The sequence below is a fragment of the Rhinopithecus bieti genome, unplaced genomic scaffold, assembly GCF_001698545.2.
Source record: "Rhinopithecus bieti isolate Rb0 unplaced genomic scaffold, ASM169854v2 scaffold_1103, whole genome shotgun sequence".
Classification (NCBI taxonomy): domain Eukaryota; kingdom Metazoa; phylum Chordata; class Mammalia; order Primates; family Cercopithecidae; genus Rhinopithecus; species Rhinopithecus bieti.
In genome coordinates this window covers 762,356-780,718 of record NW_016803302.1, presented here as the reverse complement: position 1 = coordinate 780,718, position 18,363 = coordinate 762,356, and the positions used below count along the sequence as shown (strand labels likewise).

The following is an 18,363-nucleotide window of genomic DNA, read 5'->3' as shown; positions in this document are numbered from 1 at the left end:
AATTCTGATACTTTTTTTTTTTTTTTGAGATGGAGTTTTGCTCTCGTCACCCAGACTGGAGTGCAATGGCACAATCTCAGCTCACTGCAACCTCCACCTCCCGGGTTTAAGTGATTCTCCAGCCTTGCCTCCTGAGTAGCTGGGATTACAGGCATTTGCCACCATGCCCAACTAATTTTGTATTTTTAGTAGAGATGGGGGGCGGTCTCACCATGTTGGCCAGGCTGGTCTCGAACCCCTGACCTCAGGATCCACCCACCTCAGCCTCCCAAAGTATTGAGATTATAGGCATGGACCACCGTGCCCAGCTCAGGATTTCTTTATCTCGGAATTTTTTTCAATGGGCTCTGGTGTACCAGGGACACAAGCTGTATTGAGGTATATAAGACCTTCACAGGACTCAATTTATGCTGCAGAGGAAACTGGATGGCTTTCATCCATCAGCAGCAGGCACACTAGCCTCTGCCCACTGGTTGCAGACCTCTCTGCTTCCTAGCCCTGCTCCTTTTGCAGGCTTGGTGGCACACCAATTGCTGGTCACTGCCTGAATATGACACTGGCAAATTTGCCCAGAGAAAAACTGAGCATGGGAGACATGCCCCACCTTTTAGCTTAACCATTATAAGCCTGCTGGCTTTCTGTGCAAGCCCTCTTCATGTTAATAGGCTACATCAAGGGAGACCAGGAGAGTTAATGGCGCCCATCCCATAGTGAAGTAATCCCATGGTGAGCTCTTATGGAGGAATCTGAGTCCAGATTTGGTGTAATAGGGTTACTAGTACAGGATTCAATGGTATGTTTGGGGACAGCCCTGACTTTTTATATAGAAATCGCCTCTCTGAAGTATCCTAGACTCACCACTGCAAAAACTGCCTTCATAGTAAAACAAATAGAGCCTAACCCGAAGATTTAGCAGTTGCTCGTCCACAGCTGAATCTGTAACTACAGACATGTGTTTGGCCTGCCTTACTGCTCGCTTTTTGGTAGGCTGCCAATGGCCCAGTAAGTTCTTTGATTTACAACACTGTGAAGCAACTAGATTGGGCTCTTAAAGTGGCACTGTCAAAATTCAGAATTCCAAATCTTTGAAAACTACTGAAATAGAAGGAAACACGCAATGAGTTGTTAAAACCAAACTCATCATTATCATTTTCTTCAACCCTTAGCAACACCATTATATCTTTTTGTGATGTCATTTGTTTTTAAATCATAGAAGTTAAATTGACCACAGTAAATGAGATATACATCTATAAAGCTGAGGCACTGAATTTTTTTTTCTTTTTCAGTAATGAGCCTTAATGTTCACATTGACTTCTTTGTGTGCAACATTTGGAGCTAAGGGGTTGCAAATATCAGTTCAATTTTGCCAAACAGAAAATCTGACACTAGGAGCTGAGCTCCATTATTATATTGCTTCTTGCCCTGGGCATAAGGTTTCTGACAAAGGAATTTAATAGGTTATCCTCATACAATCCATTGTCTGTCTTTGAGTAGGAGTACAAGTATACTTTCAAAAGGGAAGCTGATTGTGAGTAATTATGGTTTTTTAGAAAAGCACTGCAGTAGTTGGTATTCTTAAGGAAGAAAAAGGACTGGAAAGTAATGCCAGGAGTTCTCATCAGTCATTCATTAGTGAGCAAATCCAGGATGCCTGTGTCTCATTTGAGCTATACACATTTTAAGTCTTTTATCTCCTTTTTTAAAATATCAAATTGCCACCAAACTGTATTTTGGTTTTCCCGTTAACTATATGTAGGAGATAAAATGTATTTAGGTGTGAAAAATAATTCACTTCATAATTCTCAAGTGAAATTTAAGAGTAGCTGGAAAAACATGTTTGCACCAAGAACAAATTAAGCCTGGGGCATTTGTTTCCTTCAAAATGGCTTGCATGTTGGGGGGTGTGGTGGTGGCAGGGGGAAGGAGTGGTCCGTTGTTTTTAATAATTAAGTAGCTTTCCAAAGAAAATGATTGAAATATAATCCTCAGACTGCTGGAAGCTTTCACATTTCTCTGGGAAGAAGAGTCTTCTAAGCTTGTGTGTTATTGATCTATTAATGATGATACTGATTAAAAAATAAAACCTCATTCATCAATTGAGACACACTCAGGACTATTAGCTGAAAAAACGATGGATGTGGTAGTGTGGTTACACTGTGAATGATAGTTCTTGCAAAGCTTGCTCTTGGATCATTATTCAGAATGTATCTTTTATAGGTTTTTAATTTTTTATCTCATACTATAACTATGGATGGATGGAGCAAAATAATTTTAAGCATTTTACGTATCATTTTCTAAATCTAGGGAATAATTTGTTAGGATATTGTAACAAAAATGGCAGAATTTCAAAATTACAACACATCTCATTTCTAAGGAATTCTCATTGGCATCGTTATCATTGAATCACTTGAAAGCGATTACCTATGTTATCAAATTTATGTTTACAGACATGTATTAATTTAATAATGTACATATTTATAGAATTTATTAAATTTATTTAAATATTCAGTATTTTGTATTTGGCTTTAGGCATATGAGGCAGACAGAATTGTAAGCTGTAATCCCTACCTTTCTTCTAGGATCTTTCAACGTATTTGCCAGGTAAAAAGACGTAACATTTTTAAGGGTGGTACATTATAGTGCTTGGGAGCTAGTATGTTATAGTTCCTGGGAGCTCAGGACTGGGATTAAAACAAACCTGGACCTGAGTGCTACACCCACCCCATACTAATAGCGTGACCTTGGGCAAGTCACTTTTCTATATGCTCAGTCTTTTCTGTAAAATAAGGATAATAATAGAAGCTACCTCATAAAGTCATTGTGAAAATTGTGAGTTAATATATGTAATACAAAGTGCTTATAATGGTGTCTGATAAATATTAGATGTCATTGCTGTTTTTATTGTTACTAATATATATTGCATCATACCTAGACTTAATGCTATCATAAAGTATACAAAATAACAACATAATACAGCACAAGCCAGACAGTTTCTCTACCCTCAACCCTTTGCACATTCTACTACCTCACACTGGGTAATCTTATGTTGCTCCTGTGGACCCAACACAACCTAAATGGTAGTGACTCTCACATCTTTATCTCCAGCCCTGTCTTTTCTCTGTGCTCTAAGCCTATATAGCCAGCTTCCTGCCGAACACTTCCATTAGGATATCCCATGAGGCACCGCATACCACAGTCAGCTCATCATCTGCCCCCTCTTCTTCTCAGTAGACCTTCGTTCCCATTCATGAATAGCTATAAATTATTCTGAAGTTCTGTGTACACCTTCACCTTCTTCTTCTCCAAAGTAGAAAGCCAGCAAAAGGAAGGGACTTATAACTTAAATAAGTAGAAATGAGAAGAGGAGGAGGAGGAGATTCATCCCTTCCCTTCATCCCCACTTCAAGTCATGGCCATGAACTCATTCTGCCAACACTTTTATTGTGGCCTGGCCCTATATGAAGAAAGGTAGTCTCAGATTTTAACTGTTTGCCCCTTTTTAATCAGTAGATATTAATCAAATCCTTTATGTTATTTGTTATTCAAGAGGAGATAATAGATTAGAAGACTCTGCTGCAGCCTGGGAGTGTTGATTCACCATTCCCAACAAGCCAGCTTTCTTTACCATTGTCATGTTGGCCTTGCCCCAGAAATCTGAATCACTGCATTATGATATGATAGGCTGGGCTTAGCTATTTGTGCTGCAACGTGACCATCCCCTGCCAGCTATATTTTCAAGCTGTTTCAGGACCATATCGTTATTTTGCAAACAAACCAACTGAATGGTTCAACTTTCCCACATTCCTTCCCAGCACTCCACACTAAACGTACAAAGCAACCAATAAACACATGCAAACTTGAAATTATTGCCGATTGTTGGAGCACTACAAAAATTCAGGCCTGTTGCTTAAAACAAGTCAAGAAACCCGAATGTATAAGAAGTTTGTGTTTTAATGGACAGAGAACTCCGTGAAAGGCTTTTAGCTTACAAGTTAGTGGAATGTAGTATCATTTAATGTCCTTGTACTTTAATATTCACAAATGTCATTTCTGATTACAAAATACAACTTCTCTCCAGTCCCCTGATTCATATTATAGAAAGAACACCAACTTAGTCTAAGGAAAATTGAACCCTCTCAACTCTATTTGACCCCATCCTTCTCCCCAACAAATGTCAATCAAAACAGAGAGAATAACTAACATGTCAATCTTGGATGTGTCTTATTTGTATTTCATTTGTGGGCTTACAGTTATGATCAAGCAGCTATTCTTGTTTCTTTTCTTAAAATACCACCTCAAGTTGCCAAGCGAAACATGATTCTCAAATCTATAGAATTTATTACATTTTATGTATAGATTTTATGAAATGTTTACTCTGAATTATTTGTCTGTCTTCATATGCTATCCTCATGTTTTCTACCATAAAAATGTGTAAGTTATTATAAACTCAACATTTTAAAATAAGGGACAGGAGACACAAAGAGTACCACATACAGTCCACTGATTCCATTGAGTTTACTTACTTTAATTTTTTTCCTGCAGGTCATAGAGCTGAATATATGACTACAAGGTAGGAAAATATGTTATCATATAACTTATAGCATATTTCACTTTCTCTTTAACAAGAAGCAACCATTTCAGTGCTGAAAGAATTAACATGTTTTGTTAATGAATACGGGAGATAGTTTTGGCTTGACAAAGCATAGCAACATGAAATGTTTGGGCTTCTCACAAGACTAGGTATGTTCTGGCTTATTTAAGGTTTCCCTCTGGAATTGTAAAGCTCTTTAATAGGCAGAGACAGTAACAAAAACCTAAGTTAAACAGGCTTGGTTTATCTAATCCAGAACACTTCAAGTGTTTCTAAATAGTGTGACCAGACTTTTGATTTGATAGTTTAATTTTTTAAAAAATGATGTGTACATCTGCATAAGTAGAAAGTATAATTATTTTCTGTTCCTATTTTCCTTTAGTCATATAAAAATTACAGCTGGCTGGGTGCAGTGGCTCAGCCTGTAATCCCAGCACTTTGGGAGGATGAGGCGGGTGGATCACCTGAGGTCAGGAGCTCACGACCAGCCTGGCCAATGTGGTGAAACCCCGTCTCTACTAAAAATACCAAATAATTAGCTGGGCATGGTAGCATGCACCTGTAATCCCAGCTACTCAGGAGGCTGAAGCAGGAAAATCACTTGAACCCGGGAGGTGGAGGTTGCAGTGAGCCTAGATGGCGCTACCACACTCCAGCCTGGGTGACAGAGTGAGATTCCATCTCTAAAAATAAAAATTAGAGCTACATCGAATATCTTTAAGATTTTAGCTCTCTGTATATTCTCCATTTTGATTCACTTTAAACATGTAACTTGTAACAGACTTCCATATCGTACTGTCTTCAATCAGGGGAGGATTGTGAAGCTGCTATAAGAAGGAAAAGCCATTTGGGCAGCAGATTCTGATCCGGGTTGGGGAAAGTTTGTGGCAACTTTTATTTTTCTATGTCACCATTTGTGCAACAGACATAAATTATCTAATTAGCATAGCAAGATGTTGCACTTTTGAAATTGAGTTCTCTTTGAAATAAGAGGCATTTAGAACACTGGTATATCTGTTGCAGTAATTGGCAAGTCGACTTTCAAGGATCTATGATGTTATTGCTGGGCGGCTTATTCATAAGGAAGCCTCTCATACTTCTTGGTAAACCAACTAGAAAGATACAGCTCCTGACTTTTCCAAACCTAACAAAAGAAAAAAACACTGAGGTTTTCTTCACTGTGTCAGTGAAAAGAAGACTGTAACCTCAACCTGGTAATATGCAGCTTATAGAGATGTTTTTCACCTGTAGCATCTCCTTGCAGTATCAATTATTTTACCTGTTGTTTCTCAATTATAATTAATGTAAGGCACTTCAAAAAAAGATTTTTTTCAAAAGCAGAAATGGAAATATATTAATTTGCAATGCGAGCTATAATTGCCAAATAGACTAGATACTCACGTCAACCTGACCAGTACTTCCTCTCATGTGGGCATCCTCTATAGGAAACCAAATTATCAGGAAGTCATGTGGTAGCCACAGAATCAGAATGAGTCACGCAGTTGGAATGTTGAACATCCCTGGCTCTGTTCACTTGATGTGGGCGTAGCAGAGCAAGAATCGTCAGACCTCCACCATGGAAATTACTTTGATAAGCACTCAGGCAGTTCGTTTGCATTCCAAGTTCCTCTCACAACTTGCATGTGTTCATGTTTACCATACTATAGAATCCTACAGAGGTGATTTTCAGGCCTTTGATAGAAGACTCAAAAGATATCCCTCCATTAGCCAGCATTACCCTGCGTCTCCCAGTCATGCGGGGACAATGATTCAGGGCATTGGAGGTTTTTGGCTCCGTCTACAAGATTGGCTTGCTCCATGAATCAGTGACCAAACACAATTCTAATCTCCTTAGCTTTGTCAGCTTCTCCAGATATCACCAGATGTGAAGCTCTCTTGGACCTTATTGTAATAACCACATTTTCTAGTTTCATGCTTTGGTATCTTGGGGCCTTGCTGTTTCCAGAAGTACTGCCCCTCCCAGGATTAGCCAATTCCTAGCATTAGTAAGAACTGGCTTGCAAGTGTGCCTTTTGTATGCAAGTCAGGTGATCCAGAGGACCTACCTCCAACCACCTCCTTCATGGTTCTGACACTCAGGGCCACTCTTCCTCTTCCCTAATCACCCCAAGGCCAGGTATGGGACAATTTAGGGATAGTCCCTATGCCCCAAAGCCCACTGGAATCATTCCAAGTAGCCTATTCTAAACCTGCTTGCCCAGCTTCTCCCATTCCCTCCAGTGGGAACCACAATAAAGACTCTTGCCCACATTTTCCTTTGTGCCTTCTGCCTCCTGACCAACCCTGGTGCTTCCTTCTGTGGCTTCCCTGGTGGTGGGGCATGTCCCCAACTCTTGGGAACTGTGAGTAACAAACTATCTTTTCAGTGGTAGTTGTCTCCTGATCCTTGGCCTCACCATACCTGAATAAAAAATGAAATCCACATTTTAAAACACTTTTAAAATAGTAAAAGGAGTGGATGAAATCAAGTATGTAGGGTTAAACCCTTTGGTGGTTGGTTGTTTTGTTCTTTTTACACCTATCAGATTCTTTCCTCCATGAATGGCCAGAATTCAGTGTACAAAAGAGATCTCAGAAATTGCATCCATGGCAGGAAATGATAGGTTGCCTGGTAGAAGTTTCCATATTCCCTCCTAGACACTTGCGAAGGCTCCTTTTAACCTCGCCAGCACTGTGGGACTTCAGGTGCTGTGCACCCCATTCATCATATGAGCCCATCTACTGGGAGGGTCTTAGAATTTAGCTATGAAAGGCTGTACCAGTAGGTTTGTTTCCATACATGATAGTGTCCTAGGAAGCTAGTGAGGCTTCCATGTAACTTCTTGGGATCTGGTATATGAACCAGACCTTCTGAACTTAAAACTAAATGAACTAAAAAAGATAAATTTTCCTAGAGTCTGAAGCTTAATGAAGGGCTTTACACAATTTCCTGGTGTGGTGTGTATCCTCCTATAAGCCTTGCAATTAAGAAGGAGTTTTGCATTAAAGGATCTGGAGACAGGTCTCAGGGCTCTCCTTCCATGTATTTCATTCAGCACAGTAGTAGAAGTTGAGTCAGGTAATTCTGGCCTTCTTTCCACTAACGGGAGAGAGCAGAAGAGGTTCCCTCTCTGCAGTCACAGGGCAGGGTGGTACAGAGTTTCTAAATATACTACATGCTGCACTAGATGTGCATATGTCAGAGAGAATGGTTTATGCACCAGAGCAAATGGGCAGACTAGAGAGGAAGAGAGTCTGCAGTGGCATAAACGAGTACATCCTCAGATATTTAGGTGGTGGAATAGTTCGTTCTAAAGAAGTAATAACTCATGCGAGCCTGTATGTCCCCCAAATTAGAAAAAGCAGTGAACCCAAACTATTTTTTTTACTTGTAATCCATTAATAGTTACTTTTGCATAAAATAAAATCCCATTACTACTGGAGGGGTATGGAACAGATGTGATGTTACTTGCATTGGTTTGCTGGACTGAGTGAGGAGGCTCACGCCTATGATCCCAGCACTTTGGGAGGCCAAGGTGGAAGGATCTTTTGAGCCCAGGAGTTCAAGACCAGCCTGGAAAACATAGGGGGTTCTGTCTCTACAAAACATTTAAAAATTAGCTGGGCATGATGGCATGCGCCTGTAGTCCTAGCTGCTTGGGCTGAGGTGGGAAGATCCCTTGAGCCCAGAAGGTGGAAGCTGCAGTGAGCCATGATCATTCATTCCACTACACTCCAGCCTGGGTAACAGAGCAAGACTCTGTCTTAAAAAAAATAAAAATTAAAAAAAATTACATCTACCTGAAAATGTTATATTTAATTCCTCATCTGGGGATCTACCAGAGCCCTAATCTTTATGACCGGTTGTATCTTACTGTGTGACTTGTAACCCAGATAGCAAGAATGCTGGTTTGTAACGTTTGGCCAAATAACTAACGAGTCTACTTGGTAGTGTTTATTTTAAAACAAACCAGCAAACAAACAAATGTCAGCTGCAACATACAGGGAAACAGCAGTGTGAATAAACAATTTGTATGTTTTTTGATACAGAAGTGAAAGTAAATAAATGGGAAATGGGAAGGACTGTTTTCCCCTGTGACTGGGGGAGGGGAAGGAACCCAAGATTCCCATGTTTTGTAATATTGATGTGACCTATAGATGTTTCATTTATTGTTTGATTTCTGCCATGCTCAGTAATTATATTCCCTTCCCTTAGGCCTCCAAATGTTCCCCCTAAGCCCCAGAAACACAGGAAGTCCAGGCCCCGCTCACAGTATAATACTAAGTTGTTTAATGGGGATTTGGAAACATTCGTCAAGGTACTGGCACCAGCCATCTGCGTGGCTGATCTCCATGCTTCTTACTATAATGGTCTCAGCCTCTTGTAAGAGGAGGAAGGTCATTATGTCCAAGTCTGTCCTGGGGCTCTTTGCTTTCCCAGAAAATCAATATAATATTTCCTGAAGTCAGAGAGGAAAGAATATTTGGGTTGAGTGTCTTCAGAAGAGAGAATAAATGTGGGTATTATTATTTATGTGGGCACAAAAGAAAGCCCTCTTTCTTTATTTTTTTTTTAAAGAGCCATAATTTATACAGAAAGTTAAAAGCAACCTGATAAAATGTTGTATTTTACTCGTGCAAATGAGATGGCACAAAATATTCTTTAAAGTCTGCTTGTTAGGCTAGCTCTGAAGCACAGCAGGAGTTTTGATTTCCCATGACTTGAGGAATTCATTATATTGAATGAATTGTAAGACCCTATGATCTATACCTTGTATCTCTGCTGTGTTTACTCTTCGTCTTCTTTTTCATCCTGTATTTCTGATAATGCTTCTAGCCGAGGACGAAGAAACTCGCACACAAGACATCAGGTATAGTGCTAGAGGGACGTGAGGGTGCTCTTTCACTGTTGGTATCATTTTCAAGTCGTGCTCATGCTTGGCTTTAATTAGATTGTTAAGGTTTTTAAAAGAAAAATGTTTGCATTTGGAAACTAGATAGGTTTGTAAATGGGTTTTACTTAGAAACTGTAGCAATCAAACACTAGAGGAAAAATGGGTACATTAAAGTGTTACTTTTTACATTATGTGTTTGGCCAATGTACCAAGTTTGATCAAGGGCTTTTATTAGGGAAAGTCAATGTTAAATACCAAATACACATTTAATACTGGATTATGGACCCTAGTGTGAATTTTACAAAGAAGTAAAGGGCTTGCTTTCTCCTTCATAGTTCACATTTTATGGCATGGGCTGCAGTGTTTCTGCAAACTAAGTTTATCTGAGAAACCACATCATTAATAACCTCCCTTAATGATATGTTACAGATGCCTTACTTTCTTAGGTCTGTTTATTGAATTAGTGTACTAACAATTAAATAAATGTGCACGTGGCATGTGTAAGGACAGATACATACATACATACATACATACATACATACATACATAGATTAAAAACCTCTGGCAGCCTTAAAAATAGCCCTACTCTGGAATTAAGTGAAAAGCCACTGAAGAACCTAAATAGCAATTACAAATCTGCCTTAAGCCTTAAATCCAGAAGAACCTTATTGGCTCTAATTTAATATAAAATTATTGTCAAATTTGATTATCTATTTTCCCAGCCCCTGGCTTATAAGCAGGGACAAATTAGATGGAGAGAGAGGAACGATAAAATGAAAGCAATGAGATATGCAGCTGATGGCCTGGCAGAGAAAGAGAATATAGAAAAGCTGCAAGAAGCAGACATAGGATTCTGTTGTATTTGATGATATGGTATGAGAATGGCTGCTTAAGATGATAGAAAAGCACATTTTATATATTTTTTCAATTTTTCGTTAAGAGCAGTTAAATAAAAGTAAATTGAGGTACCAAAGAATAAATAAACCAGCTATCATGGAAAATTCACTTACAGAAGCTCTTCACCGCCCAGATGGCACATTGAAGACTCTTTGGTAATAGAAACAATACAGAGGGCTCCTCTCCACTTCTAAAAAGGCCTTGCTCACTTGAAATCTCCACAGTGTCACTGTGAAGACAGCAAAAGCAAAACCATTTTTTCTCTTTTTCTCATGGGAAAACTGACACCAAAGGATTAGTTTGAATGATAGATGGAATGCAATCCATTGTTCTTATATTTTCTTACGTTTTCTACCCATGCATCTGAAATCTATAAAATTAAATTAAATTAACTCACATATACTCATTACTTTTGACTACAAAATTAATTATATCTGAATGAAATACTGATCATTAGCTTTTAAAAAAGCAATTAGTAAATGTAAATATAAGAACATTTTAAAATATGAAAACCTAAGACATTTTTTACTGAGAACTTTCTTAGTGCAAACATTTTCCTTTTAATAACCTTGTATTCTTTGCTTTTCTTTTTGTTTTAACACTAAGTTCAGCAGAGATGTAAATTAATGGTCTCCTTTTATCACATTTAAAAATATGTTGCTTTCAGATTAGTGTTCCATGAATTGTTCGTATAGTTTACTACCCCTAAAACACTTATATCTTAAAGAAAAATCCTTTCACATATTCAGTAAGTTGTGATGTAATTACATTACTGTTCCTGAGCCAGCTAGTCCACACTAAAATGTGTCTTTATTCTTAAGACTCTTCTTTAAGAAATTAATAAAATTTATACTCCTAAAACAAATTAACTAACTAGAGAAACTTAATACAGGCTCCAGAAGTAATTGAGCCATTAACTGGTTTATACACTGATTAGATTGTCTTAAAACCTAAAATAAGACAATTCCTTAAGAAGTATAATACCCATTCTAGGAATAGTAAAGAGTTTAAATTGCTGAACTGCATTATTCCCAATCCTTCCCCCACTGCTTAATTGGAAAGGTTAATGGATTCTGAATTGTTCTAATATATTAAGACAACCAACGTTTTTTTGCATTTCAAAATAAAATTCCTCAAGAATTAATACCTGATGTCAGCTAATCATTTTGAGCCCAGTGGTTTTGTTTTTTTGGCTTTTAAAAAAGATCTAATTCCTGAAAAGCAGAGTCTTAAAATACATGAAAAATAATTCTGTAGTCAGTAACCTTCTGTAACTTCATGGAGTACATGGCATTGGTACAGATTTAACTGTGACCTCAGCAGCCCTTCATCTCATTTGTCATCCTATACATGTTTTAAAACATTGCCACAATTCACATTTGTTTAGTAGAAGGCAGTGACTGTTTTACAAGACGTGGGGAAAGAAGGCCCAAAAATGTTCCTTTCTAAAAAAACGATCTACTCCGATGTATATTTGTGCCATTTTTTTCTTATTCCTGAAAATATGAAAATGTAATAATGAAAAATCTGTAAGTTCTGATGTAAACTAAATAAATACATGTTTTAATTATCTCTGTAACAATTCTCAGATTAGGCATCTATAGATATGGAAGCCCTTTTATAACTTGTCATCTAGGTGATGTACTCTCAGGGATATCATAGAGAGAATCCTGAGATGGCTGAAAAGTTGTCTTTCTTGATGAATATAGCCAATCAAACTGAAGATGCTATGATTATAACACACAGAGTTCTTTTTAAGTCCATTAAAGATTGATCACTTGCATAAATAAGCTTTTAAAAATGATTTATTCACATATTCATTTTGGTATGTGAGTCTTAATATTAGAAAAGAGATGAATTAGCTTTTGACATCTCTAGGCAGAGCAGGGTAAGTTGAAACAGGATTGCCTTAAATGTATTTAATTTGGTTTGCTCCAGAACTGCAAAAATCCCTCTTTAATTACTGTTAAACTGTAAGCCTTATTATAATGAGGGGTTTATACCTCTCCCTTGAGCTTAACTGGTTTCTATCCCTTTACCCAGGACTCAGGACAGGTTATTCCCCTCATTGTGGAAAGCTGTATTCGGTTCATCAATCTCTATGGTAAGCCATAAACTACAGAATTCTTATTTTTTAAAAAATCACTAGGAGTGTTTCAGTAAATTTACTTCCTGGGAAAAGAGGGACCTAGACAATGTGATGGGAGTTTTATCCTCTTTGCCTTCTTTTCTCTTTAGGTCTTCAGCATCAGGGGATTTTCAGAGTGTCTGGTTCCCAGGTGGAAGTCAATGATATTAAAAATTCATTTGAGAGAGGTAATTGTATGTCTATCCCTATAGCAAACCATGTTGAAAAGTCATCATGTTCTGTAAACTGAAGTGACACCCTTACTCTGTATATCCTCAAAACCTTTCTTTGTATGTACTACATTAGGGGTGCAGCTGTAAGAATCCATTAAGAATAGCTGAGAAACGGGACCAAAACTATAAGCCCTTGTTATTAAAATTAGAAAAGTATATGAGCTCTGCATCCTGGTTGAGGGCTGACATTGATAATCAGTGCCAGGTGTAGCAAATGTGGGGCTGAAAGGTTCTAGAAGAGTGGCCTGGGCAGCCCTGGGCCTAGATAGCAGGTGAGGGAGGCAGCTCCTCCCAGCTGCCCAGCTGCTCCCTTTGTCGAGAGCTCTTCCCTTTTTCTTCTCACTGTCCACAGACTCCTTCCCTGTGACCCTAGCGGGTGCCTTATGCTTGTTCATAATTGGCTGTCAAATAAGTTGTACTAAACTGGGTCATTTACCGTATACATTATCTTTTTTCAATGTCAATACTTTTTTTCCCTTAATTTTGTATTTTTAACTATTATGGGTACGTAATAGTATTATGTATTAATAGGGTATATATGATGTTTTAACATAGGCATACAATGTATAATGATCAAATCAGGGTAACTGGCATATCCATCACCTGAAGCACATATAATTTCCTTATGTTAGAAACATTCCAATTAGCACATTATAATTAGCAAAGCTGCACACTTTCATGTCAGGCAGACCTAGAATCATATCAGACTCTCAGCCACTAATCAATCATGTGATATGGGTCAAGTCGCTCAACTCCTATTTGGCCTCGATTTCCTCATCGGCAAAACTGTACAAATTGATGGTTAGAGCAGAGCAGCCACATGTGTCAAGTCTCATGCATTGGCCATCTTCAGGATAAGTTGGAATATGGTGAAGTATCAGGTTCTGTGCTAGCCACCACAGGCAAAATACGCTATCATTTTTCCTTGGAAGTTTTCCCAGTATTTCTTGTTTGTGATCTGCTTGGGTGAGGCTTTCTCACAGTGGGCAAAAATAATAGTAATTATTATATTCTGATAAATTCATGTTCAGTGATTTCTTGCCCTAGGAACAGAGAAAAGGGAACAACAGATCCCTAAAATAAATTGCCCTAAGAAGCAAAAAAAAAAATACATTAAAATGCAATGCACACTTTTGTGAACTTTAGAAGAGAAGCATAAAACTGTAAATAAAAAATAGAATTTGAATTAAGGTTGTATTTTGTGTTGAACTTCTTAAGGATTTTATCTCTGAGAGGAACAATAACCAGACTAGTTGCCTAATAATTTAATTTAATTATCAGAGAGAAACATCAGACTAGTTACCTAATATTTTAAAGTTGTTTACCATTAAAAAATACATAATTTTATTTTGTGATATATTTTTTTAAATTTCCAATTTTTATACAAACTCCTTGGTAACGTGAAAGGTGTATTTTCAAGTTCCTCTATCTGATTGTACAGTCTCCCTCTGCTAAGACAGCTTTCAGATGTGCTGTGAACACCACCATGCCACTTTGGGAAATACCTACTTATTTAATTGTAGGTGTTCACAATTCAGTGGAGCCTATGACATTTCTGATAAATTTTGCTGACTCACATAGTATAGCCAGACAGACAATGTGTGTGTGTGCCTTTTTTCCAGTAGGGTAAGAAACACAGGATGTAGTGTTTGAATTCATGTCAAACTAAGATTACAGATTTCAGCTTTTAAAAAGTGGGGGTTGGGTAAACTTATAAATTCCACAATATTTTATTTTTAAGATTTGGGTAACTTGTAAGAGATTGTTTAGTAGCATAAGATTTTAAAAGCTTTATTTTAGTCAACTATTTTTAGGTTAATCATGGGGTGGGATATCTAAACCAATTATTTTAATTTTAGTACCATATAATCTTTCATAAAGTGTAATTAAAAGATACATGTATATATAGCACTGTGTATGTTCATAGAAATATATTTTGTTCGGATAAAAGAAGCACTATAAATGTAACAAATTTTTTTTTTTTTAGGTGAAAATCCTTTGGCTGATGACCAGAGTAACCATGATATTAACTCAGTTGCTGGCGTTCTGAAGCTCTATTTCCGTGGGCTGGAAAACCCCCTCTTTCCTAAGGAAAGATTTAATGATCTGATTTCTTGTATCAGTAAGTGGACTTCTTTTTCGTCTTTTCCCACCAGAATTATTTCACTAACCAACTTCCTGGAAAAGGCACTTGTCCCCCTCCACACACCCCCACTCCCACCATTACTCCATTACCACCATATTTCTGAGACCATTTGCTTTCTTTCTGGATCAAGTGCGAGTCATCCTCCCAGCTATGGCCTCGCCCTCGACTGAGTGGGCTTTCCTCCTGAACATCCTCTGGCTCCAGAAAGCCAGGAGCTTCCCACTCATGGCTGAAACTGAGCCGAAAGGCAGGTGTCAGCCGCCTAAGGGAAAGGAGAAAGTTGTAAGCTGGGAAATGTGACCTTTTCTTGGCTTTTGGTTCTTGGTTTTTCTCAACCAATTTTAGGAGTGGGGTAATTTATCCATCTTTGAATGTTATTTCAAGAAATGGGTAAGATGAGATCAAAGATCCTTATTACAGTGCAGGAACACCAGGGGGTAATTATCTGTCAGTGGGCAACCCAAGCTAATAGGCAGAGTTGCTCTGGGGTTGTGTATGACATATTATGAAACTGATAATCATTGGCAAAGTAAAGCATTGCTGTTTACTTCAGTGGGGCTTTTTGACACTATACAAAGGAAGGTGAAAATAATGATACCATGAATTAGTTATTAGCCACAATCAGGATCCATGCATCTAAAAATACAGGACCCCTTTTAAGTCTGAGTTCCCAGTAAGAGTCTAGAGCTGACTTCAATCACTTAGGCTTCATAAGAATCAACTTTTTACTCTTAATAAAGAAACCTCCCTACAGTCCCCCGACCCCCCACCTGAATCAACAAGTCCTGTTGATCTGGCCTCAAAAAAAACATCTCGCTGCTCATCCCTCCTTCCCCATCCCCATCACCTTGGTTTCTCACTGGGGATAGTTAGAGTCTCTTAAATGGACTCTACTTCTAGATTTTGCCTTCCTTTCCCAACCCCTACCCCCTGACCCCGGCCCTGCATCCTTCCATTCTCCACACTGCAGCTAGAGTAAAAGAAAAAAAAAAAAACTGGGTTGCTTGCTTTCTCCCCCGTTTAAAACCTATTTCAGTATTTCCCACATAAAAGCAAACTCCCCAAGGTGGGCTGATTGCTTGGTCTCCAGTAGTTCGAGACCAGCCTGGGCAACATGGCAAAACCCCATCTCTACTAAAAATAAAAAATTAGCCAGGCATGGTGGCATGCACCTGGATTCCCAGCTTCTTGGGAGGCTGAAGCAGGAGGATCTCTTGAGTCTGGTAGGCGGAGGTTGCAGTGAGCCGAGATTGTGCCACTGCACTCCAGCCTGAGTGACAGAGTAAGACTGTCTCAAAAAAAAAGAAAAAGTAAACTCCATGGCATGGCCAATTCATAGAATTGAATTCTTCCTCTCTCTGATATCTTCTACTGATACACAGTCCTCCCCTGCTATGCTACCATATTTACTGTATATTTCAGCAGTAGCAGACTATACACATGCCAGGCTATTTCCCACCTCCATCCACTTGCCTATGCTGTTTCCTCAGCTGTCCCTGATAACCATTCAACATCTGCTGCGAAGGCTTTGCCAAATTGGCACTCCTCCCACAACTCTGTCCTCCCCACCACTTCAACCAGGATTAATCACTTTCTCCTCTCCCAGAATTCTATTGGGTACATATGTCTAGAATTTTTCTGATCTCCCCACATTATAATTTGTTTAACCCCTCTGTCTCCTACTACTAGAGAAGGAGTTTAGGCAGTAGGTTAAGAATGGAGACTCTGGATTCAAAGAGCCTAGTTCAAATCCTAGCTGTGCCACACACTCATCAGCTGTGTGACCTTAGGCAGGTTTCTTAAGCTCTCTGCATCTCAGTTTCCTCACCTATAACATAGGGAGAACATTAATCCTTACATCATAGGGTTGTGGGAATTTAGTGAGTTAATACGTGTAAAATGCCAAGAAGAGTGCCTGGCACAGAATATGCTCAATGAAGTGCCCACAATTAGCTCCACAGACCTGTGGATTTATGGATTACTCAGTTTTGCAGCCCTAACATTTGGCCAGTCCCAAATGTTAGGAATTAGTTAATTCCTGGAGCATGTTAAGTTAAATAGAATTTATAGATGAAATGAATTGAAAAGTCAAGATTCCACCACAAGTTCTTTGTCTCGCATTGGTGCGTAGAGTCCTGGCTCCAGTTGGGTATGAATTTCCCGGTCATAATCCTCCCCAGTCTGATGTCCCATTGGAATTTAGAAGTACAGCTGCACGTCCATTCCACGGCCCTTGCGTAGCCTGAGTCATCACAACGAACCTCTGACCCAGCTGGAAAGAAATGAAAAGGAGGTGTCTCACTTCTGGAATTCTCCTTTGGCCATGTCCAAAGATTTCCCTCACATCCTAGCCAGAAAGCTTAAGTCTGGAAAAATAACAAGTGCTGTACAATGCTTAGTGGTTTTCTAGGTCCATACATCATGTCAGCTGTAACATGTACATGTACCAGTTGGATAAAGAGCATTGGGCCACATTGTCAGTTACCATTGTAGAATCATTTCACACTTTTATTGGATGAAAAATAACATTTCATAGTGGTTTTTAATAACTGAGGCCATAGAGTCGGAAAGATCTAGGTTCAAATCCTAGCTTTACCACTTTCCAACTTTGTATAAACTTGAGCAAAGATTAATACTTAATCTTATTAAATAGCTGTTTCTTCATCTACTTCATAGAGTCTATGTGAAGAATAAATGAGATAGTCCATGTTCAGGGTTTAACATCATGCCTGGCACATAGTAACCCTCAGTAAGTGTTGCAAGCTGTCATCATTACTATTACAATTACTCTGACTATAAACTCTGGTCACATATGCCAGTACCTGGGTTAGCTACTTAGCAATCTGTCTGTTCTGCTAAATATGCATTTCTTTGGCATAATTAACTCACATGAATTTAGAAATATTAGTGTTATCCTCAAGTTACATTGGTACCAGCATGATTTTTCCCAGCACATTAAATGCTTTGTAACAATTCATGTCAAGCTTTCTCACAATTAGAGTCATATTTAGCAAATAGGTAAACTACAAGGAAAAAAATCTATGGAGATATCTTTTATGTAGGCGGTGCCTGCAGTGCTCAAGTGCAAATGAAGAAGCTACAATGATATTCCCTCCTGTATTAAAACAATGGATTAATCAAAATCAATGGATTCATAATCCTTGGATTTTAATAGGATTGTTAATGTTTTCATTAGTGCTCTAGTTACAAAGTTTCATAAATGTTGAATAGTCTGCCCCAACCCTATTTTTCCCCATAAGTCTTGTTAAACTTTTAGTCCACAGTTTTACAGAATGGCAGGTTTTTCAAAAATATACATATTGACACTAACAACCTCTTTATATAACAACCCCTTTTCCTCCAACATTTAACCTCTTAAAAAAGAGAGGATTCTTGGATGTTATTATCTCTAAGCAAGCATTTTTTTCTTACCAATGTGACCACAATACATTTTTCCTGGATTTTCCTGCATT

The 18,363-nt window shown here is 38.4% G+C and overlaps 1 protein-coding gene across 1 annotated transcript in view; it reads left to right on the top strand.

Annotated features, from left to right (window-relative positions):
* Positions 1–18,363, top strand: part of SRGAP1 (SLIT-ROBO Rho GTPase activating protein 1) — a 317,403-nt gene that overhangs the window by 253,117 nt on the left and 45,923 nt on the right. Inside the window, exons 12-16 of the mRNA XM_017872537.1 lie at positions 4,543–4,570; positions 8,808–8,910; positions 12,427–12,487; positions 12,622–12,699; positions 14,732–14,866. Of these exons, the coding sequence (XP_017728026.1) occupies positions 4,543–4,570; positions 8,808–8,910; positions 12,427–12,487; positions 12,622–12,699; positions 14,732–14,866 (405 nt within the window). The remainder of the gene's footprint in view (positions 1–4,542; positions 4,571–8,807; positions 8,911–12,426; positions 12,488–12,621; positions 12,700–14,731; positions 14,867–18,363) is intronic.